The 23,457-nt window shown below is 44.1% G+C and overlaps 2 protein-coding genes across 2 annotated transcripts in view; one reads left to right on the forward strand and one right to left on the reverse strand.

Moving 5' to 3' along the window:
* Window positions 1-5,932: 5,932 nt before the first annotated feature.
* On the forward strand, window positions 5,933-8,719 carry T265_00306 (hypothetical protein; the record flags this gene model as incomplete). The annotated part of the gene is made up of 2 exons (XM_009164051.1): window positions 5,933-6,680; window positions 8,493-8,719. 2 exons carry the CDS (start codon window positions 5,933-5,935, stop codon window positions 8,717-8,719), a joined length of 975 nt encoding a protein of 324 aa, XP_009162315.1.
* Window positions 8,720-16,438: 7,719 nt separating this feature from the next.
* Window positions 16,439-23,457, reverse strand: part of T265_00307 (hypothetical protein) — a gene marked incomplete at both ends in the record, with an annotated part of 37,195 nt that continues 30,176 nt past the window's right edge. The window contains one exon of the mRNA XM_009164052.1: window positions 16,439-18,252. Coding sequence (XP_009162316.1) covers window positions 17,208-18,252 — 1,045 coding nt within the window. The remainder of the gene's footprint in view (window positions 18,253-23,457) is intronic.

Consider the following 23,457-nt stretch of genomic DNA (forward strand, 5'->3'; position numbering starts at 1 on the left):
ATTCTGCGTCGGAGATATGCTGGCTAAAGAGATAACATCCCTCCGAAAAATGTTTGTAAACCTCCAGGGACTCAAAGAACTGTCAAAACACCAGCACGTTCAAAGGCCAACTGAACAGTTACAGACTATTGGACAGGGGAGCCAAACTCTCATATGCATCTTGTTTACAAAACTGAATATCCATCTTCTCCTTGAACGCGTCTTCCTGAAGTTTCCTGGATATTCATCGACTGTTAATCAATTGCAAGCAATTTCTACAAAGCGATTCCACAAATTCGGTAATAGATCTCACTTTTCAAGAGATCCCAAGCGGATTTACAAGAAAACATACCACTCGCATGTCCCAATAGGTAGTATCACCGTTACACTAGCATCCCATTTTCCCATAAAAGTCATCATTTAATTCCTAGCTAAATAATTTCCGTACCAAACACAAGGACGCAACTTACCAGATTGTGTTTCAAGGAACACAGCATTCTAGTTGTTCTCTATTACAAGCCGTTACGTAGGTGCAAATAACGAAAGGAATATGCGAACTGCGGTTCTGTAAATGATTCGGACCTTTCCTTCGGGTTGCTTCATTCATCGAAATCTCTAATGCATGCCATACCTTTAGTGCAACAATGAGGTGTAGTCTCAGGAAGATGCAAACAAGCAGAGGTGAATCATATAAAACCCAATGAAACTTCAGAAAACTTTGTCCAGGCTCAAATTTCATTTAACTGCTGTTAAAACAGGTGACGGAGCTGTCCTAATCAACTAACCAAAAATATACCTTGTGTTTGTCTTACTTATTTAGAAGGATAACCAACCAACCAAAATGTGTCTTAAACGGTTCAATATTTTCAGCATTACCGATCAGTGTTTAGTTTGGCCGATAAGTGCTTCCTTGGTTAAGTGAATATAGTCGGATCAAGCGCAAACTAAACCAAGTGGCCCTAACTTCTCTTGAACGCATTTAATTCCTGTTAGAGCAGGTCAAACTTTCACACATATTTGACGATTTTTCAGGCCTCGTTTGGTCGAATATGCCCCTCAATATTGTGTGGGTCACGGAATTTTCACAGAATGATTGTCTGAAAATTGTCCAGACATAATAAAGTCTCGTTTTTTGTTTGGCAGAATTATAGCGCGATCGATAAATCATTTTAACTTATCAGTTGCGGTATGGTAAACTTGGAATGTACGATTTCCACCGAAGAGCAAGTTTTGGACACCCTATAAAACGTAGTTGGCTACAGCAATTCCGTTTGAAGAAGCACGTATTGTGCAAGAAATGTTTCAATAAAGAGAGCGCTTCTTCATGGAAGAGATCACATCTTTTTCTGCTTCAAGAAAATCGAACTTGGGAAGTGCATGAGTGAGCGGATTTTATGAGTAGTCAATGAAATGGTTCATTTCATCTGGACAAGAGAATTAATTTCGGTCCACACACGCACCGTCGAGGGGGACACATTAACGAAACGTAGTAAACCTTAGTAATGGCTGCACGGCTCAGTAATCGATATGACTATGAGAGGCTTTTTTGGCTACCAGCCAAATCCAAGTAAAAAGACACTAAACAAGACAAACGTTGGTAGAAATCCATTCGGTCACTCGATACCTGTCGCTTGATAAATTTCTACCTCCTTTCGTCTTCAAACGGTATTGCACGTGTTGTGATGTAGGGCTGTATGCACATTCTACGATAGACTCTAGGCCAAATAGAGAAACGTGTAGTCAAATAGAGTCTGCCAAAATGGTTTGTCTGCTTGCTGAACTTACTGATCAGTTACACGTGGTAATTCCATTGATATATTTCCTCATAGGGGATGGGTTAGTCCTCTTGGGAAACTAAAAGGTATTTACTCTTCCGTCTCGATCTTTGGTTGAAAATATTGTGTCGCCAAAATTTGTCCGTTCGCCAGAATAATTCCCACATTTTATGTATTTTCTGGAGCTTCCATCCGCACCATCGCGCCTCATTTCATTTGGTTTTAGACCCTGAGAAGCTAGATGTGTTGAAATTTCATCGATTTCATATGGTGTTCATAATCATCAAGCGTCTTATGGAATCGAGAAATATCCAATATCCCAACAGTAGAACCACTGAAAGCTAGTCATGCAGCAAAAGTCTCTTCCTAAAACTTGCAACTTTAGCTAAATCTTCAGCAGTGCTGATTCTGGTTGACCCAGCCGCCACGCGCTGTTAGTATGAATCAGTCCAAAAGTAGTCCGGAATACTGTGAATTGTAAACTAACGGGAACTTCAGATGAATCCCATCTAAATCTCTCGTTTATGATATTCTTCAAATGAATTCACGGCATAAATGCTGTCTCTATTTTATTTGACACGACCATTGAGGTATCGCGGTAGACCGTCCAGACGGAACACGTTACTCATACGATTTTTGAAAACTCCTCGATTTCCGACGACCGGTTCCGCCCTTCTTGAGGCTGATCACATAGGCAAAGTTTTCAAGTTTTCGTCCGCTTTACATTCCACCTGGACACACGTTTGCATGCATATTCAGTTGAAGAATATCATAACCTACGGAGTTCGCTGGGATTCAGTCATGTCCTTCCTTAAAAGAAACAAATTTGCGTCCGATTTAAGGTTGGCGAAAACTCGGAGACTGAGCCCACCTGATAAGCCCCAACCGGTCGTTGACTGTCAGAGAGATTCGGTAACCGTATAATTAATGTACTCCATCGATTGTAAAATACTGCTACGTCATTATTTATCCCAAGACGAAAGTTTTCGTAACCGCTCCCTGTTAACGGCATACCACTGATCCTCTACCGATGTAATATGACGATGAAGTGGGATGACTTTCAGACCGGAAGAACTTTTCCAGGTTAATTCAGCATCACTTTTTTTAGTATATGATGATGAAGCATATTTGACCGTGCGTCAAATAATTTTACCAACACTAGCTTATGCGACCGATTTTGTATCTGGTTACTACGTAGTTTTCAGGTCTACAACGCATAAATATTCACACAAATACTTCATTCCTGTCAGACATAACCAAAGCAAACATCTTGTCAAGTCACGTAGGTGGAAGGGATAATATACTTTTGGGACCTTTGCTGCTTAGAGTAAAGCGAATAATGAATATTTTTATGGATAAATGAGGGTGAAGTTAACATTATTCCAAGTGATTATCGTAGCTCCGTAGTACTGACGATCAAAACACAGTTCGAAATAAGTATCAGCGCAGCATGCTTATCTGTGCTACAGAGACTTTTTCTGTTGCGGTACTGTGGACATAGATCCTTCGTAATATCAAGGTATTTAGAGATGACTCCTGATTTTTGTGGAGGTTTCGTCCTGTAAGTGAAGACAATCTATGCTAAAAAGCCTAGAAGCACTGCACAGCTGTTTCATTCTTACTGGGAATTGTCAGCAATCCGCATCTCACGAAACTCCGGAGAGTCTCGAACTCGCGACTCAACCGTTCTGAGAAGTCGCTGCTCGAAGAGCCATTCAACACGTAACCGCGTGATGTGGACCCCATGGTTGAAGGATGGGCGGCGCTATATTCTGTCTAAATGCGAGCTAATCAAGCTGCTGATCAGCCACTCGTATCCGAACGGTTAAGTGTTCAAAATACTAGAGACTCTCCGGAGTTTCGTGAGATGCGCACTGCTGATGATTCCCAATAAGGATGAAACAGCTGTACAGTGTTTATCGGCTTTTCAGCATAGATTGGTTTCACTCACAGGACGAAATCTCCACAAAAATCCCGAATCTCCTCACACTACCAACATTCCTGATTTTCTCACATACACAGAGTCAGTCAGCTGCAGTCGATTTCCATAATGGACACTTTTGGTCTTAAAAACATACCCGGAGCCGAGTCCATCTAGAGAGTCAAAGGGTGCTCAGTTAATTTTGCATTGGAGGTTAATTATCACCGAAACCAATTACGAACTTAGCCTATCATGAGAAAACACTGTTCTTTAGAAGATTACAATCGCTTACCCCCAAAAAAACTGCACCCCAGAAAATAGCGAAATTACGTTGTTTTGTCTTAATGGAGCTTTTGCGTTGTCGTTTTATGCGATAATACGTGTCTCACTTACCTGTTCCGAGGTTTCTAACAGAACTCGATCCACTGATAAGCTACCTCGCTTCAGCATTTGCACTGGTAATAATGTGTCTGATCGTGGAACCGCTTCCCATGTTTGCTTTTGTTCACTGCATCGAGATGTACTATATCGATGGTCGGATTTGGCGTCTGTACAAATGCGCAATACAGTACCAGCGTAGGATCGATTGACTGCCATACTGCAGTTGCACATCTGATCACATTCTCACCGCCCGCCAACCTATCTGCCGAATCCATATGAAAAAGACGTGTCGAACCACTGTCGAAAGATTGGCCCAAGTTTAGACCGTTTCCGGCTCTTCAGTAGATCTCATTCAGTCCCCACCGTGTAATTGATCCTGAACTCCTCTACTGTGGACGCGTTAAATGCTTTCTCTTGTTGTGGACTGAAACGGAGTTTGTTGGCTGCTTCCTTAGTTCTTTTTTTGGCCAACAATTGTCACACCATTGAGAAGAACCTTCTACCCGTGTGTGCAGCTTCCGTTACTTCCCCATTCCTCTAGTGTGAATTGAATCTTACAAAAGCATCTACCCTCAACCAGAGAACTAAGGGTTACTTTTGTTGATGAAAAGCAGTTTGTCCAGAATTTTAGGTGCTTTAGAGTACCTCAAACCCGAGCACCCTGGCGACCGTCCAGGATATGACTTGACTTTCGTCATTCGCATTGTGAATGGAGATATTGGAACTAGCTTTAGTCCCAAACTCGATCCCTCATGGCGCCGGAACTTACTCAAGTAAAAGGCATGCTCATCACAGATGCACTATTGCAGTCGCCCGTCAAACCAATGAGTTCCATATTCAATTTTACTACGTTCGCAATGCTAGCTGAAGAGCACTGTTTTACTGTTTATAACGAGTTGAAGATAACTCCAACGCCGTGCGGCTCAAAAACTTTGGCTGGATTTTCAGCACATCAGTATTCGGCAGCGAGTTTCCTAGTGCGAAAGGCTCGCCGAAGTGTAACAGAGGTTTAAGGTCATTCCAAGTTGTCACTCATGAACCTTGACCCAAAAGTATTCTGCTTCGATCAACGTGGCTCCTTTTATCTGTAATAGGATAATCCTCAGCTTGACCAGTTGAGTGAAACTGGATAGTACCGTTATTCCTATGGAATGATAATCGAGAATAGTGACACGGTGGAGGCGATAGTTGCACACCAACCGCTTCGTGATTGGACCACGCCCATCAGTCATAAATCACTGGTGTTTTGTTCTGGAGTACCCATAAAGAAGATGATAGCTAGCAAGGAGAACGAGTTTCCCGGTCAATATTTGCACTGTTTGTTTCCAAGTCATATAACACCGATTTCGAGCCATTCTTACTTGGCGCATGACCAGTAGAAGATAGCTGTGTGAGGCACACGAAAACACTTCACTTGAGCAATGAAACACCACAGAGATTCCACTTGGAAATTGCTTGTTATTTTTCGGTTTCTGTTTACTTGGCAAGTAAGAAAGAAAACTAGACTGATGAGGTATCACCCTTACCAGAAAGATTTAGTAAATTGTCATTTATTCCTTCATCCCTGCAATGCACGCGTGAGGTTCGGATTCAGATGACCGAAAGCAGCATGCTACACTCTCAACCACTCTATCATTCAGATAGGGATATCAGCATAACTCAGAACAATGTGTTACAATGTTTCTTCACAGCACGACCTCCTGAAACGTTTCGATGAGTTGTTAAGCTTCAGTCCTCTCTTCTTTTAGACTGGAATTTTTACCGCGGGCCACAACCCGAAGAAGACCGTTTCACTCCACAGCATATCTACAATGAAGCGCTACAGCCACAGAATCCAATTAAAGATTTTCGGTCTAAAAACCAACACCAAGCCTATATGGGCTCTGCGCATCCGGAGGCTTACGGGTATGTACCAGATCCCTCAGCACGAAAACCTCTAACGTCCAGCGAGTACTCACTAAACAAACCACAATCTTCGTTTTATGGCGAGGAATCAGAGTCACGCGGGCCAGACTTCAGCATCCCCCCGTTACCTTCTCTAGAGAATGAAAAAACAAATGAGATCGCGGAGAACAGTAACGACACAACGACAGAAGCACAACCTTCGGAACCTGAGGAACCAGAGCTTCAGGAGGAACCAACAGACGAAATTTTGGGTAGAATAGATCAGGATCCTTATGAAGCTCAGCTTCGTGCCCTGAACGCAATCGAGGCATGTCGTCTGGAGCAGACTGCACTTTTACAAAGCCTCTTTGATACAGAACAAGGAGGTAATCAGACTGAAGGACAAGGTATGAACAAAACGGATCGAGTCTTGGTTCCAGGCAGCCTTCTAGATTGCGTTCACAAGTCCGTTCAACAGCGGTGTCGCTCAAGTGCTGGAACAAGCAGTCTTACAGGTCGCTACGCTTGTGAAGCCGTCTGCGCTATCGTGCGTGAACGCATGCCACAGTTAGCGGGCAAAATTGATGATTGTAGACAACCACTCACCTCCTGTACAGAAAGGTTCGTGGCGTTCCAGGTGGCGCCGCGCTGGATTGACCCGGCGTACGCAAGTTCCGCTGATTCAGAGTCGGATCAAATAAAGGCAAACCAAAACAGTCCACCGAAAGATTACGTAGCAAGTGGGGAATACTGCCAAGAATGCGGCACAAGGTACATTTCATCAGTCATTTTCAGATTTTTTCCTCTTCCGAAAATAGGGTTGTAAAAAAAGACTGTAGTCAAACAAGGCACTCTGACCATCAGGCTATCTATGCTGAGAACAAAAAAATGTCCTTCCATCCTACCTTGTTACTCTCAAGTCAGATTAATTTAAAAACAGCGGAAGATATAATCGAAGTACCTCTGCCTCGCCTTACTGCCAAGGCAAAGATGTCTCTTCATATATATATCTTTGAGTTAACTTTCAAACATTTTTGTATATCGGTGTCGATGCGTATGAAATAGGAGGTGTGAAACTCTGGTGTATGCTGTTCTGATTAGACAAATGTTATTTAGGGAGACAAGGTCATTCGTTGACTTCCAATCCACAGTGTCATATTTAATCAAAACACAACTTTGAACAGACATAATATTCGCACTGTTTAGCGATAACCAGTAAGGCTTGGGACGAGTGTTTGCCCCTAGTACGACCCACCGAGTTTGCGATGGAGCTCGGTTGAAATCATGGGCCGGTTGGTTTCTGAAATTAAATGTCCAAAACACAAGCCCAGTAAATTGCAAACCATGGGTCCAGGAACGATGCTCTTTCGCTGGGAAAAGGTTGGCAACTTTTCACTGAAACTGATATTTGGTATCAAGGAGAATGTTGGTAGCTCAGGTACAGTAGACGTAGTTGCGTATAGTGGCTTTGTGCAACCACTAGAGAACCCCTATGCTCCGCTCATGTCCCAAACAGCGCAACGATCATGTCATCCTGACTGGTAACCAAGCGTTCGCGGTCAAATTATCCGGTTCAGCGAACAAACAAACGACCAAAAGAGACCTCTTCAAATTCCTACGTGGCCGCTGATGGATGTAAGGCTGCCACAAGCCGAGTGGTTGCTATAAGTCTTACCACGAGAGAGCAAATATTAGGCACATAAACATCGTTTTTGTCGCTGTTAGTGAGATAGTCTTGAAGTTTCCATCGCCTCAGCATTTCGAGGCAAATGGTGAACACCGTGGTGAGTTGCACAGTTATGATTCACCTCTCAAATGAAATGTTGCTACGCTATTGTCTTTTCGTAAGCCTGGAAACCTTTTGCATGGTGAAAGCCACGGATTTAGAATCTAGTGACTGGGCTTAATTGTGAATAGACTGTCATGAACGAGGGAGTCTACTCAGATTCGGTATAATGGATTTGTCACTTACGTACAATGATCAATCCTTTTTAGTTAAGTAGTATTGAATGCCGCGACATTAAATGACAGGACATTAGCAGCGCACATTTACAGCCTGAACCTTGGCTGATCGAAAAATTAATCAATTTCAACATACAGACCAAAATAAAAGACTAATTCCATCAAAAACAAATATGTAGCGTGCACGTTTCAAAACTGAACGTCAATTAATTCCATGTGCACTATAGTGAATTAGCACCGGCCTTGCACATTTTCGAACGGCAAATCACTGAATGATACGAGTCTGAACAGCAGATTGCTTTTTCTTACCATATGGTGAAGTTAAGTCATTGAACCTAGACCGTGGCACCACTCTCCCGTTGAAAGGATCAGAGTCTGATTCGAGTCTGACATTTAACTTTTATGATTCAAAGTGGGTGTTGCTTTCTAGGGGACTTGATGCATTTGGTAACACTCGTTCACTAACCGTTTAGACCCTCCTGTGATCCGTGATATCGTAAGGTGATGTTTCCGAGTAAATTACGGATCATAACATCCTGAGAAATTTGTTTTGTAAATTAATAAAGTTGGGAGAATATTGGTGGCGTTAGCCGAAATATTCAATCATCTCATTCACTTGTCTCATTCATCTTTCAGACGCTGGCATTTGAAACCAATCCGAGGAACAAATCTTTTCTTCCTTGTCGACTATGCCATTTCCGGAGCGAGTTCGTTGTCGTGTAAATGCAACTGCAAGAAAAGATTTTGGTATGGAGCACAAATTAAAAATATCCTTTTTACGGTAACAATCAGACGAGGTTACCGCGTTTTCCGATAACTATTGTTTCGCATAACACCACCATTCCATTGACCGCCAAAGCTCGAATAGAAAGCAACAATACACTTTGGTTGAGTAAAAACAGGTCGCGTACCGTATACACAAAACAGTAACCCTAAAAAACGGCACCTGGACGCGGAAATGCACAGGCTAGACACACACACACACACACACAAAACACCTCTTCGTTCCAGTATGCAACTGCGGTATGGAACGACAGTCAAGACAATAAATTGCTCTGAAGGACGCAGGTAGCTTAGCCTTTGCTCTCGGATGTCTGAGAAAGGGTAAGCAAGTACATCAAATAATTTCGCTGGTCTACTAGAGTAATTGTAACTCCTTTTCACGACTTCTCTCACTTTCCACAGAACTTTGCAAAGGAGCACCCGGGTTTCTGTCTCACAAACTGGATTCTCACTTTGCCTCACCAGCTGACCACAAAGGAACCGAATTCCCCAACCTCGGTGCGGGGAGATGAATCTCACCCAATCAGAATGGAGTAGGGATAACCGAAACATTATTAGACGAAAAGTCGCACGGCTATTAGTTCGAAAAATTCAGGGCAATCAACGCGTTGATAGCTGAACAAATAGAGAAAGTTGTGTTTGCCAATAGATAGGGAATCCTGTATATCCGAAAGTGTGAAGATTCATCGCCAATAGGCTAACAGAACATATATTAGGAACAACTTTTTCAATGACATATCCAATGGTAAGTTTGCGACTACCCGGAAAGTCTCAACTGACAAAGTTAACTGAATTCGTAGGTTACGAACCATCCATGATTCGCAATTCTGGAGTTTTGCATTCTCATCAATCATATTCTTACTCATAAACGTATTGCTGGTTGATGTTCCATCGAACACAGTTGACTACGGCTTGAAACACAAGCATAGTTGCCTCCAAAATTTGATCACCTCCTTGATTCTGTCGAATTTCCCACTTTATTCCTCAGCAAATATTGATAGGGAACTGAATGCACAGCACTTAGTAAGTAATTTTACACAATCAGAGTATTAAAAACTGCCCTAACATCTAATATCCCTCTCTCTCCGGAAAAAAAGATGAATTGAAGGTCATCGTCCACACATCGAGTGCTGGATAATCTAATTCAACCCAACCAAAGTGAATCCTCAGGCTGGAGGCGACTGCTCAGTCAGAACCTATCAGAAAAGCGGATAGGTAGATAAGCGGAGAGTTGTTACAATGCACCAGTGTATATATGTTCAAACACTAACGTCCCTGTGGACGGGACGGTAAAGCAACACATTCACTTAGATTTTAAAAAGAACGAAAGTGAGGGAGAAACATATGAGGACACTAACAAACGTAGAGGAGACATCGCCAACAGATTGGAAGACATTTTCAAGACAGCGGCATGCATGATACTTTGATCACCAACAGTCCTATCTTTTCACCTGCCCACAAACCCCACCGATATACTTACTGGAGACCATCGACAAGATTATTTTGGCCACATATCGTGTGACGAGACTCATATTCTGCCCTTTAGGTGGCCAATGTGGTCAGTATGTTCACATACACTCCACTGCACATTGATCGCGCAGACGCGCCTTCAGGTGAAATCGATATGTGGACCTGGTTGCGCCACCCTCATCTGCAAACGAGCGGTTAGCACATCACATGTTTGGGTCGCCTGCTAATCAAACAAGCGAATGTAATCTAGCACTGGAATATCAACTCCTTTAAATCACGAGGACCGGAAACAAAAGCAATTTGTCTCTCTACCATCGAACTGACAAAAAGTGGACAAGATAAACTATGTTGATTATAGACAACTTGAGTAGTACATACAGTCCGGCAGGTGTGTTGCATCAAATGCAACCTCGGATTCCACCACCGGCAGAAATATGTTCGCGGTTTCTTGAAAAAGCACGTACGTACGTCCCGATAAGCTGGTCATTTCAATAAACTGACAAACAGACAAATTACTCGATACTATACTGTAAGTATGGTAGTAATAGATCATGGAAATAAGCAAAACAGTTGCTCACAGAATATATACGCTGACAATGTGAGAGTTACATGATGAGAACGTAAGAGATGCTTTCGCTAGACTAGGCAACCTATTGAAGAAAAAAGCCGGTTTTCCATCACGCGGTAATGAGTTCCAGGTTGCAGACTACTGCGATAAGTTCCGAAGAAAAGAAGTCTAGTTGTTAATCGTCTTAGAAGATAACAAATTCCAACAACTCACCATATCTAGACAATTCGAGCGCTCCTGGCCTGACAGAATACTATGCTCAGCAAAATGGATGCTAATTACGTGACTGCTCATCCGTAATCTTGAGGAAAACAAATATTGGAACAGATCAGTTCCAGGGCTCTGGTACCTTACGGGATTATGTAGTACATTAGTTTCTAATCCATTCAGTGTCAGGAAATTGCCTAGCAGAATAGTTGCTCACTTATTTTTTTCTCTTACGGAGCTAAACAGCCGTAAACAGTAAGAGAATCGCAGAAACTTGGCAGCAATAACATGTTAGTTCGCCAAAAGACCTTTGAGTCTGAGGTTAGTTTCCGAGTAAGGTATATGATCCACACATCGGGTGAAATGCTGCAATTGCGGATATTCTAACACAACCGTAGATTTACACGTCCACGGCAAAAAGGATAGCGCAACGATGTCCGTTTGGATTCTTAAAAAGCCGGGAAAATTTTCACCATCAAAAATCCAGAATCCTTTGATCCAAAAATTCGAGTACGAAACTTGGAACAACACTCACAAACATGCAGTGAGATTTCAAGCTTATCGCTCGATATTTAATCGCTAGGATAAACGGCCACTCAGGTGAAGCAGCCAGTACTCAAAATGTCTATACAACTTAAGAATCATGCAAATCAAATGCAGCGTTTACGCAAATGAGTCCACGGACACGTGATCCGGAGTTTAACAATCTGAAACTGTTTGTGCCAGAGTCACACGATCAGCTACTGGTAACGGTGAAGGGTCTCAATAGGCTGAGCTATTTCGGGTCCGACCACAACCCTAATACCAGTTCGCTTGAGAATGTTTACGTGTTCTAAGTGAAACATAAGCCTCGGCTCCCTTTGAGCGCAATGAACTCCGAACCGTGCGGTGACCCTCGCGACACTTTCCTGTGAAATGATGATAACGGCACTTCAACTCTGGTGAGTAACAATGAAGGTTGTGCCGGTGACAAAAGAATCCCAAGCAATGGCCAGCTAATGACCACATTGCAGTACACAGAGCTGGCATCTGACTTCCAGGTTCCCATATACATACCTCGAGGACGACCAGCGTCATAATCCGTCTGTTTTACTATAAATGAAGCCATTTTCAGACTCGTTACTTTAACTCCAGTGAACTAGATCCGACGAAACCAAGGCCGATCCGACTACGGCGTGATCCTCCCTCGCCAGAAGTATGCACCATAATCAAAGCATCGGTGAGTTGCCTTCCATCGATCAATGTCACTAATGACTTTATACATGTGCACGATAATTAGCTGACTGACACTAAACATGTGTTTACCAGCTTATCAAGCCAGTACATGCGTGGAACTGTGGAACATACCTTACAAGTTCATAAACTGAAAGAGGATTGTTTTTTATCATAGCTAATCGGGTGTAAAACAATTACGAAGCTGGATTTTCTCGGTGATAAGTAACACTAAGTATAACGACTGTTTGAAATGCCCACCACTTCTCACTACATGACAGAAATAACAGGAAGTTTAGTATTTTATTTATGGATGAAATCATTTCTCCGTTCATGAACACAAGGCTTAAGAGGTACAAGCGGATACAAGATTGTCTCAGTGAGCGGGAGACGACGGTTACCTGTTGCATTGGATAGCCGGGTATGTAAGTTATTCCGCAGTCGGACCACTTCATATCTGCAGACTGCTCAATAGATCACTAGTACTACTACACTACATACCAACCAAAACGCTGCGCTTAATCTGCAGCAAACAGTAAAAGCTTCATACGGAGATGAGAACCCGAACATGCGACATATCAGAAGCAACATGATGCTGCCTAACGTTAACTGGAGCACGCCCAATACTATGCTCGGCACTAGAATGTTGGAATACCATCGGGAAAAGCCACCTATTTCACACAGCGTGTATCCTTATTGTGATTGCAAGGAAGATTTTAAAAAGGTGGATCGCCCAGGCTCCGGAAGTTTCATATGACAGTTGAGACACCATATCACCAGTATCATACTTGGCAGAGGAAAACGGTAGCATACATGTTCGACTTCCAGAGCATATTTTACTCGTCGATGGAAGTCTGGTGCAACGTGATCTGTGTGTGGGATCTAGGGTTGACCTTTAAAATCACTTACAATGTCATTTGCGCTGTGGGTGATCGACATCACCTGGATAGCAATTACTGGGCCATGATTCGAAGAGTTCACCTGTTCGGACGCGATTGTTCAGCTACGTAGTTTGTTGGTAGATTGGAGATAACAATCTTGCTTCGCATATTATAAACCCAGAGTTCAGATCTCGTCAGGAAAAAGATGCACTGCTGACAAGCTCAGATAGATTGATGGACAAATGGATTACCTTAAGACAACCACAGATACGCTACGTCTTGCCTTTTTGCTATGCAGCACTCAGTAGCTGTAACAACCAGTGCCTAGCTCCCGTGCCACCCGAAGGAAGCACGAGGGCTGAGATACTGCCAGGGTGCCCAAGCCAAGAAAAGGGAAGTCGAGAGGCAGAGATCGGGTTCGAATCACGGACCCTCCATTCAGTAAATCCGCGCTCTAATCACTGAGCCATCTTGTCTCCGCAATAACCACTTACGGGAACAACGAATGAAAGCACATAAACCTATCGTTATAGGTCCCAGATTTTGAAGCCAAAACTTATCGTGGTTGGCCAGACACGAGGGAGTTCCACAATGGGTGTTACGAGGAGCTCCTATTAGACCGGATATCCCATGGTAATCTCCACACTAATAGAGACGACTCATCAAAGTAAGCAGTAGCAGTAAGCAGTGGCTGCTGTTCGTACATCGGGCACATCCTGTGTTTGCAAACGTCTCTTTTCCAATAATAGACACACCAGCATATAACTGACTAACGCTGCACCGTAGTCCGAGGATATATCAGCGTTGGTTGTTAACTTTTGACAGTGAGATTCGATTGACAGGTCGTCTGGTTGGCTGATCCGGTTGGTTGGCCCATTCGCAAAAAAATACACAGAATCATCAAACGCCTACATACTGAGGGTCGGTCAAACTATGATCCAACGTTTGTCTAGCAGAAACTGACAGTGACGAAACTTACACCTCAACAGCCCTTCTCAGTGGGAAGAATAGCGCAAGACGCCAACGCTTCCTTCGGTAACGTAGCACTTCCCTTCGGTTTTCCATACCGTCCCTTACCTTTTGTGGCCACATCATCTCCTTAGGAGATTAACGAAATTGTTGTCCGAGAAGCAACCTTGCTCCAACGAAAGAAAGTGAGCATTAATTTATACCGACCAATGCAGGAAAGGACACTCCATGGACTGCATAAGGATCCCGAACTGCTCATAATCCATTAAGAAGTTTGGAGCCCAAACTTCCATCAAATGTATTATCGTCAGTACAATTAAACTCAAGGTGAAAACAACATACCACCAGGGCTTCCAAACTCACAGGTCTAGTTTGGCCCCTCGACTCGAGCAGTATCTATCACGGAGCGTTTACGCATTACTTACTGATTTTGATGGAAGATCATCAGATTTCTAGTGGAGATGAATAATAAGTAAACAACCAAGTCAGGCCACCATAATCATAGACAGCAGGATATCAGTCTTTAACACTGATGCTTCGATGCCCAATTCAGGCCACATTTCAGATGCCTCTCATCTCTGCCAACGTACGACCAAACGCTTAGCAGTGTGCCGGTTTTGGAAAAGCGAGCGAGATTTGGTATTGACAACGTGATATCACAAGAAGCTAAATCGAAAACGGGAGCCGATACTCAGATAGTAATTACTTTCGTTACCTTTTATCCCTGTCAGATGAGCATATAGGTTGTGATGGATTTCGGCTACCAGTCGACATCCACATCAGTTTGCGTCATAAAAGACAAAATAATCGCCTCCTTGTGGTAGCCACTCCGCCGGTGGCTAATGCATCTTGTGAATACTCAATCCGTTCCATTAAAAACTAGGAGTCACACGCACCAATTAATCACGCGAGTCCTGCGGGCAGAGCACCGTTCACATTACAGAAACCGTAAATTTCATCGACCACAAGTCGTCTCGCTAGCCTTGATCCAGAAAGTTCAACAAAATAAAAAATTGGTCGCCAAGAAATTTGCTCCAGAAACGAATGTCACCCCCCAAAATACAGCAGCACCGGTGATCTTTGGGAATGAAAACATTCGTTTTGGTTTAATGGTTCGTTGGATATTTAAACCGCTGTAGAAGTTATTAACGATGGAAAAAACCGCAAATGCTACCTATAGGCCCGAACAAAGCACAAAGAACCTAGTGATCCAACCGTGTTTGAGCCAAACTCGGTCGGTAGCAGCAGCAGTCCGGGATGCACAATTACTAATTCCCCCAATGGTAGCGAGTTTTGAAGCACTAAGTGTTCGGCCCAGACCACTCTCTCAGACAGAGGACAACAAATGGTAGCTGAAGAAACGAAATGCATTTGTTCCGAAACTGGTCCTCTTTCATCTTGAGATTATGCTTCAAACAGCGGAATCACGAAAATACAAGTGGATGAATGAATGGGTCCCTCAGTTATTGCACCCTTACGGTGTCTAGTTGCCACGTCACCCAAAAGAAGCTCAAACGCTGAGATACACCCAGATTGCCAAACCCTAGGGAGCAGTGGTCGAGATGCCTGCGCTGAATTCGAACCACGGACCTTCCGCGCCCTAATCACTGGGGTCCCGGGCCAAAGCACTTGCCTGAAAACTGGAGTGCAGTACAAATGGGCCAGTTTCAAACCGGCTAAGGCTATGTCACTGATGTATTAGCTACTTGCAGGCATTTAAATCCAAGGTGATCAGGTCTGAACCGAACTGAACATTTACTGACCGAGCTAGACATGTGTACACCGCTCGATCATATGGGTCATACCTCTGTGAAATAAACATCAAGTCCCCCAGTTTGCCATGGGCGTGAAATTTTGCACCCCCGAACCTCTGTGGTGATATCTGCTGCATGTAAATATTGAATCGTATTGTGTGTTTGGGCAATGTCGCTTCCTGCCACTTTAATTCAAGTATGTATCAGTGCCCGTAAACTTATGTTTGGTTAGATAGCAGCGTTCCCAATACTGGGCATAAACTAACCTGGTTTCATGCTCATGTAGGCGAGCCTTCAGCTGCTCCATGTTCGAATCTATGTAAGCCTTATCACAGACGCGGTACGGGTGGTTATCTACACTCACTATGGACCGAAGCCCGTAATGAATTGCTTGGTTGTTGATAACACACCAGCAGGCAGCTATAGTATTTCTCTCGTTATGCCATAAGTTGCTGCATTCTGAAACGTCATATTTGCATTCCAGCTGGAAAACTCAACTGTGTGCACAGACGACGGGAAAGTTATCCAGCCCTCTTGGGTCCTACTACTCATCGTTGCGACAATCCAAATGTTAAGGTAATGAAAAATCGGTGGCTCACGGCTGAATGCGGCAACCTATACATCATTCCTCAGATTTTTTCTGTGTTTACTTTGCTGAGACTGGCAGCAAAAAACTGTCATTTATCGTATGTGAGAAATACACGTATTATTATTTACACTACTGACTGAAATGAGAATACATGTTCGGGTGCGAAAGAGATCCAGGACAAAAGGCAGATTGTGTAAGAGCAGGTAAGAATAAAAAAACAAACACAAAATGAGGACTGGATACAACAGTTATTTGGGATGTGAGACGGGAGTGAAAGGGAACTAAACAGTATAAATATGTGGCGTGGACTTGTGTACAAGATCTAGAGAAGTGTCGCAGAATGAACGACAGAACGGAGACGTTGCTCGAACCGAGCTATACACTGCGGAACGCGACCGCGTACAGAACGATAACTGTGTATGTACAATGGAATAAGAAACGGTCCATATTCATGCGTTTCATGCCCATTTAGACATACGTTAACGGCCCCTGAGGCCGGATTAAGCTACTGAGGAAATACTCCCAAAAGGGATACAATTGTTTGTGGCAGTAATGCACCACTTGATGAGATAAGGATGAGCGTTCCTCTGAAGCAACCATAATCTAGGCGGCCTAATAGGTAACCAAAATGCGTACAACGCTCTGATACTATTATAACATGACAGACCATCCGCCAATTGAAGCCAGGTGGGATCACAGTGCTGAAATAACCAGGAACTAGTGGGTCCAGTGTTAATCCACTGTTAATATCCAAAAGTGATATCGTCTGCAGCTAAGGGCGATGATGTTGACTCGATAAACGTGACGCGGAAACTAAAACGACAATGTGCACGAACAGCGCATCAGTCATAATGTAATTGTCAAACATCGCCCTAAGTGTTTACGCCCGCCACGGTTTCCTGTGGCCAATTTATCTCAAGGTCATCTGAGTCATTGATAGTGTAGAACTCGTCTGGTCCAGGTATGTAGGAAGACATTGAGTGCTGCGGAATGGAGGTCATAGATGTGGCGGACACTGAGTCATTGGATCCTCCAGCGGCTGCAGCGGCTGCATCTGGATTAATCGAAGGTGAGGTCGCACCGAGTCCTGCATGTCGAATACCGGTGGAGGGAATGCCCATTGACCTGGCGGACTGGTAAGACGAGCTCATCCCGTTGGTAGACGGGACACCATCAGGTAATAGGATTCTATGGTTAATATTCCTTGACCGCAGTGAAATCGAATCAAGTCTCCTGTCAGACACCTCGCCCGAACCGTCCAGCGATCGTCGGGAGCTGTGGCCATTTGGCGGATGACCATGGTAATCCATTATACAATAGTAGTCGCTACTGGTTGGTTGCACTACGGGCTCGTCGTCCACACTACCGTCAACTTCGGGAGTGAGGCCGTATTCAGTATCCACAACGTGATGTATATCAACGGTTGACCTGACTGTATCAGAACTACCCCGGCCGGTGTAATACGGATTGACCCCAGCCAACCCAGGAGACTGGGAAAGGCGTGATGGGTTTTGGGAGTGTTGAGAAGCACGTAGTTCCATGTCTAACTCATCCACGGATGGGTTGACTGCTCTTCGCATTGCCGACTCCACCGAATCTAGAAAAGCAGCGGTGTCGCTCGAATCACCAATACTGGGAAGTGCGCCCAACCGGCCATTAGAATTTACAACGCCGTGGGTGTTGCCGTGAACTGGAAGCCGTTGTGAAACGTGGTGGTGCATCGGCCCCGAGGAATAGGGAAAGGAAGAATGACCATGAACCTCAGAGAGACCAGACTCCTCCAACACAAACGGTGACTCAAAGGACTGTCCAACATTTCGGTATGAAGACGTGTTTGTGGCTACAGTTCCGTTACTGTGCCAGTTGTAAACACGATGATGTCGACAATAAAGATGATCCGGATATGGGAGGGTGTACCTGAACAGAAAAGAAACCAAGAGGAAGACATAAGTATCTGCCTGAACAGTACCCAGTTCCGGAGATGTATTGCGAATTCACCTTGCCCTACCTAAAAGAATGAAAGTACACAGAGGACAGTATCAAATCAAACACCGTAACGAACTGGCTGTCACAGATGAACCATCGTGGAAACTGACAAGACTATGGGAGTACGGTAGTTTCAGTCCACACTTACCGTCGCTCACTCTCCAGAACACAGTGACAATAGAGCAGGTTAATAATTATTTTGCCCCACACAGCAAAACAAATATCATCGGCCAACATTACTGATGAAACAAACACAAAACATATTCAGAATGTGAGTGGCAGTCAATTCGGGGTGCCCATTGAGGATTATATTCCATATAAAAGCCCATTTGATTACCCAGCTATATATTTCCATTGCTCGGATAGAGAAATCGAAGGCTACAGTTGGTGGGAGCTTTCCTTTTGCTCTTGTACCAAATCGCCAGCCGCGTGCACCGAAACCGTCAACGGAAAGAAATCCTTAATAATAGCACGGGGAAGCCAGTGGAGTAACTCAATTAGTTTCCTTCGGGAGATATTTGGTGCCCACTATGTTACAAAAAATCATCGAGCTAGCAGAGTCATAGACCTCGATGGACAGATATTTAGCCCGGCTCCGAGAATGTGTGTATGAATGCAGTGTTCAACTTGCATTTCCATCAACTGCAAAAACGTTTCCCTTGGTATGTACACAGAATCGAGTTCCAATGTCCACATGAGGGGGCGACAGGCCATCAGGCTGTGTACTACTTAGCATGACTTTCAAACCAAGCGCTTGCTCACACAAAGCGTGTACTTCAAGGGAAGGAGTCTATCACACGCTTCACCAAAAATGCTTATGCTCTTCGTCGTACCGCCTAACGGAAGCTGAACGAACAACCATCAGTATTACAGAGCGACAGCCGGATATCCTGACCGTCCAAGAAACGCGACGAGGTTGGTTTAAACACAAGTCCTCGGTGAATTGAGTTCATGGGTCCTTCGACGCACCTCTCAGTTGGATGGATCCATTCTCTTTTGGAACATTTGGTTCCACATACTGCGGGTCAGATTGGTGGCTAACCTGGTGGCGTCGGCAGGGGGAAATTGATACAACAGACTGCGTGCAGAGAAATAGCATATCAAGAAAGGGGAGTTATATGAATTCTGATAGATCAAGCAAGCGGATAAAACTATCATTTCACAAGTTTTAGCGATCTGTCATGAAGTGTGACTAGAAGGTAGAAGACCTGAGTATTGTAACGAATGTAAGGAAGACAGGAACCCACCAACTCGACTTAATAGAGGAGTTAATCAAGGCTTATATGTGCCAAATTTAGTGTGTACCATTGCTTGGAAGATCAAAAAACATGGTATTAACGCTCGACCCAACACTTCGCTCCATCGAATTCCACTGACTGTGTTTTTCTGCCGTACGGAGATGTAAACTTGGGCGGAAAAACAACACCACAGTACGCTGCTTAGGAACGACCTGTCCTGCCGTACAAAGGAGCTCAAACTAAAAGTGCAACTCCGACGACACATGAAAGCGATAGGCTTTCAGTGGACAGCGGCGCCAAGTAAACAGCCAGGTAGCGGTTCATATCTGTGCAAACAGTTTCGATCCACATCCATGTATCCATCAGGAGCTGATAGCCCACACACATCTATGGTGAACAGCGATCCACCTGGGAGCAACATGGTATTACCACTACTTGCGCTGTAGTGATCAACAAGAGTTGTCGTACCGAAAGTGGTTTTCCTGGCACAGTAGAGTTGTATTTCTATTAATATCTCTCAAAAAGACGTACATATCTTTGCTACTCTTCAGAATAAAGGATGGTAACAACTGCTTCTCTCTTCCGAAGAACCAAAAGCCGTGCGCAACGAACCAGACGAGCGAAAAACCTTACTGAGGGAAAAGCCGAGTTGGAAGCGACCCATGTAGTACATAGAAAACTCGTACTCACAGGAAACGTTCGTCGCGTGCGAACCAGGGGAAAAAAGGCATCAAAGTAGAGGTTGTAGTACAGTAAACGGAGAGATAGTCTGGTCCATGACCCTATAAAGGCTCCGAAATTCAGGACAGAAATGTCACAATTCAGCCGAAGGTTGTACTGTATCGTCATGCTTTGCTCAAACAACTTCCAGCACAACTACTGTGAAACCTGTTCACGGCTAGTATATTCATCATTTTATGTCTATCCGCCTGAGGAATCTAGATGATTGCTAACGTCAGCTGTTTTATTCAGACACTCACGGGAGAGCTATTCCAATTGGAGAGTGGGGACAGGTTTTTTTCAACTTAACCACGATGAGTTTGTCTTAGATTTTAACTGCTACACTGTTGTCTATGGAAAGACTTGTATAAATTGGCTGATACCAAGCGAAATGAAACTCTCGGAATACCTATGCAAATACCAAAAGAATTCCCAAAGAACAAAAGTTGAAGAACAAAAAACCCTGGAAATATCCTAACCCCAATAAACGTTACCGGTAGTACGTCAGTAATACCCAACCGATACAACAGCAAGGAAAGTCCTACTAACTAATGGAACGAAAAGGATAGATAGGTACCCAGTGTGAGTAGTTCCCCTGTCACCATAGGAAACAATCAAGAATAGAATTCGGAATTAATATTAAGAACACGATACAGAAAAACACAAATCGAAGACGCTAGTGGCAAGATCGACCCATCGTCCCCTGCGAACCCCACCATACACATAAGCCGAGCATTCAAGGCTAGGAAATGACAGTATGCACGCCACCGGAGTCGGTGATGTGCAAAGAGGATTGCGTAGGCTCCAGCCACAAAGACACACAGAACTCAGTGTGACTGGTCAGTTACGTGCCATGTCGCCATGTAATAGCAATAATGTAATGGAGAATAAAACAATGCTTTCATCGGAACACGGCTGCCCCAGATGACCACTTACGCAGCAATTCGCTACACACCCGCCGCAGATAAACCCGGGACAATCGTTAACGAAAACATCGATAAAAACTGGTGTTTCGCTGCCACATAGTAATCGCGTTTGCTCGGTCGGTCACTTTACCGAATTAAGCAGGACTACAACACACTAACGGCCTATAGGACAACGTAAAATTGCGTGTTTAGTCGCAAACGGTAGGAAACAGAACAAATGGTAATCCCGTCCACGGTCATTCGAAAAACGGCATGTGACTAACAAGTTTTTTTATTAAATATGCCTCCCGAGGCTGTGTTAAATTCTGCTCAATTTCTCAGATGAAAACCACGTAGCAAGGGTACGCTGGTTCCAGTTGCTGTAGTTTTGGTCATCAGAAAATGGGAGCGTGGGAGACAAAGCCAAGCACTGGAGACGATGGTACTATCATTCATTTGTGGATATTAGACAACTACGCACTGAAGTGATAGCTTTTTGGTCATCAGAAAATGGGAGCGTGGGAGACAAAGCCAAGCACTGGAGACGATGGTACTATCATTCATTTGTGGATATTAGACAACTACGCACTGAAGGTGATAGCTTTGATGCTTGGGTGCACTGACTATAAGGCATGAACGTCAGTGCCAAAAACCACGATGAGTTTGATCCCGAGTCCCCATTCGGATAGGCGGAAGCTATTAACGCGGCTGAGTTCACTGGTTTATGTTTTCGTACTTCGTTGCCAGGTATTACACTGTCCACGCCTCGGTCGCTTCCAGTCAGCACAGGGCTGGGGGAACGCTCTACGAAGCAGTCTTTCAGCATGGGTAGTATATGTCCTAACCAGATCGAAATAATGCTTCGGAGACGCCGATTGTTACACATTGACAAGCCACGTCCCTGATCCATTAATCAGTATGGATCGCGCTGCTGCAGTGTAAACTCTGCTCCTGACAGCAAACTGGCTTCACGTCCGCGCTACATGTTTCGAAGGTTGGGAAAAGCTGTTTTTGCCTCCCCGATACGAGCAATCTCGTCTCCAGACGATCCGCTGGAAGTTATACAGCAGCCCAGGTAAACAAATTTGCACATCACTTCGATTGGCTTGTATGCAAGAACGAAGTTTTGGTGATCTCACCGAGTCTTGTAGCAGCAACTTACAATTTGAAGGCGTGAGGCACATAACTAACCGTGCGGAAGAATTAGTTCGGTTATTCAAAATGGTTTGTATCCTTGAGAGATATGAAGGGAGAGCAATATCGTCCGCATACTCAATATCTGTGAGCGAACGTCGCCGGAGCATTTCGACCCCGACGGTTTCGGGGGAAAACAGCACATCAATAACGAGGTGAGAGGAGCCCTGTCTTATACTAGTGGATATGGCAAACCCAAGCAGAACCTCGCTGTATACTCGTACGCGCCCACGAAAGTTTCCATACACAGCCCTCGTAAGGGATACAAATCTGGAACATCAGTGATCGCCAAACACTTCCAAAATTTCTGGCGATCAACAGACTGGAAATCAGCTTTTAGGTAAAGAAAAAGGGTCGTTGGACAATTGAAAGAGTTGCGCTTTCAAGAAACAGTTTCAAAGATGGAGATATGTTCGATGCATCCTCGACCAGGGCGAAACCCAGCTTCATGCTCACTTAGCTCGAAACATCAAGGTAGACGCCGGATAGCAAGAGCATTTGGGGAACACTGTCAATGTAGTTTGCAAATCCATGATTGTACCAGTCGTACAGTGGTCCGTAAGCAGAGAATCACGTGACACCGCAAGTGACCCCATTCCCCTACACATGTTTGCCTACCAGTGTAGGACTCACGTTCTTTACACTTTGAAATCTTTGGATGTTTGATGAGGCATTACGGACTACGCCGCAACCACTAAACAGCAAAAAGGATTCTGACTCTCATCATGTTGCCTGATTTCGACATCGGTGATCCCAAGAATGTTGACTTTCACGATGGATTCAGGGTGAGTGGAATAAAAAGCCTACCCACCAATCTACGGTTCGGTGCAAAAAGCATGAAGACTATTGGTACGGAAATGGGTATAGTTGGAGGGAGCCACATTCCGAAATTGCAGTACATGGATTAGGAAACGAAATGAAACAAAAGCATTCTATACCAGGTCATTGTTGCTACCTGTTATCATGGGGAACGCTTTGGCACCTTTTGTTTGTTGTGCTGTTGGAAGCTCGTTCACCGTACACAATAAGCAACTGTCCTCTATCCATATGGTGATATATAGAGATAGCCAAGTGGAATA

The sequence above is a fragment of the Opisthorchis viverrini genome (assembly GCF_000715545.1).
Source record: "Opisthorchis viverrini unplaced genomic scaffold opera_v5_3, whole genome shotgun sequence".
Taxonomy (NCBI): domain Eukaryota; kingdom Metazoa; phylum Platyhelminthes; class Trematoda; order Opisthorchiida; family Opisthorchiidae; genus Opisthorchis; species Opisthorchis viverrini.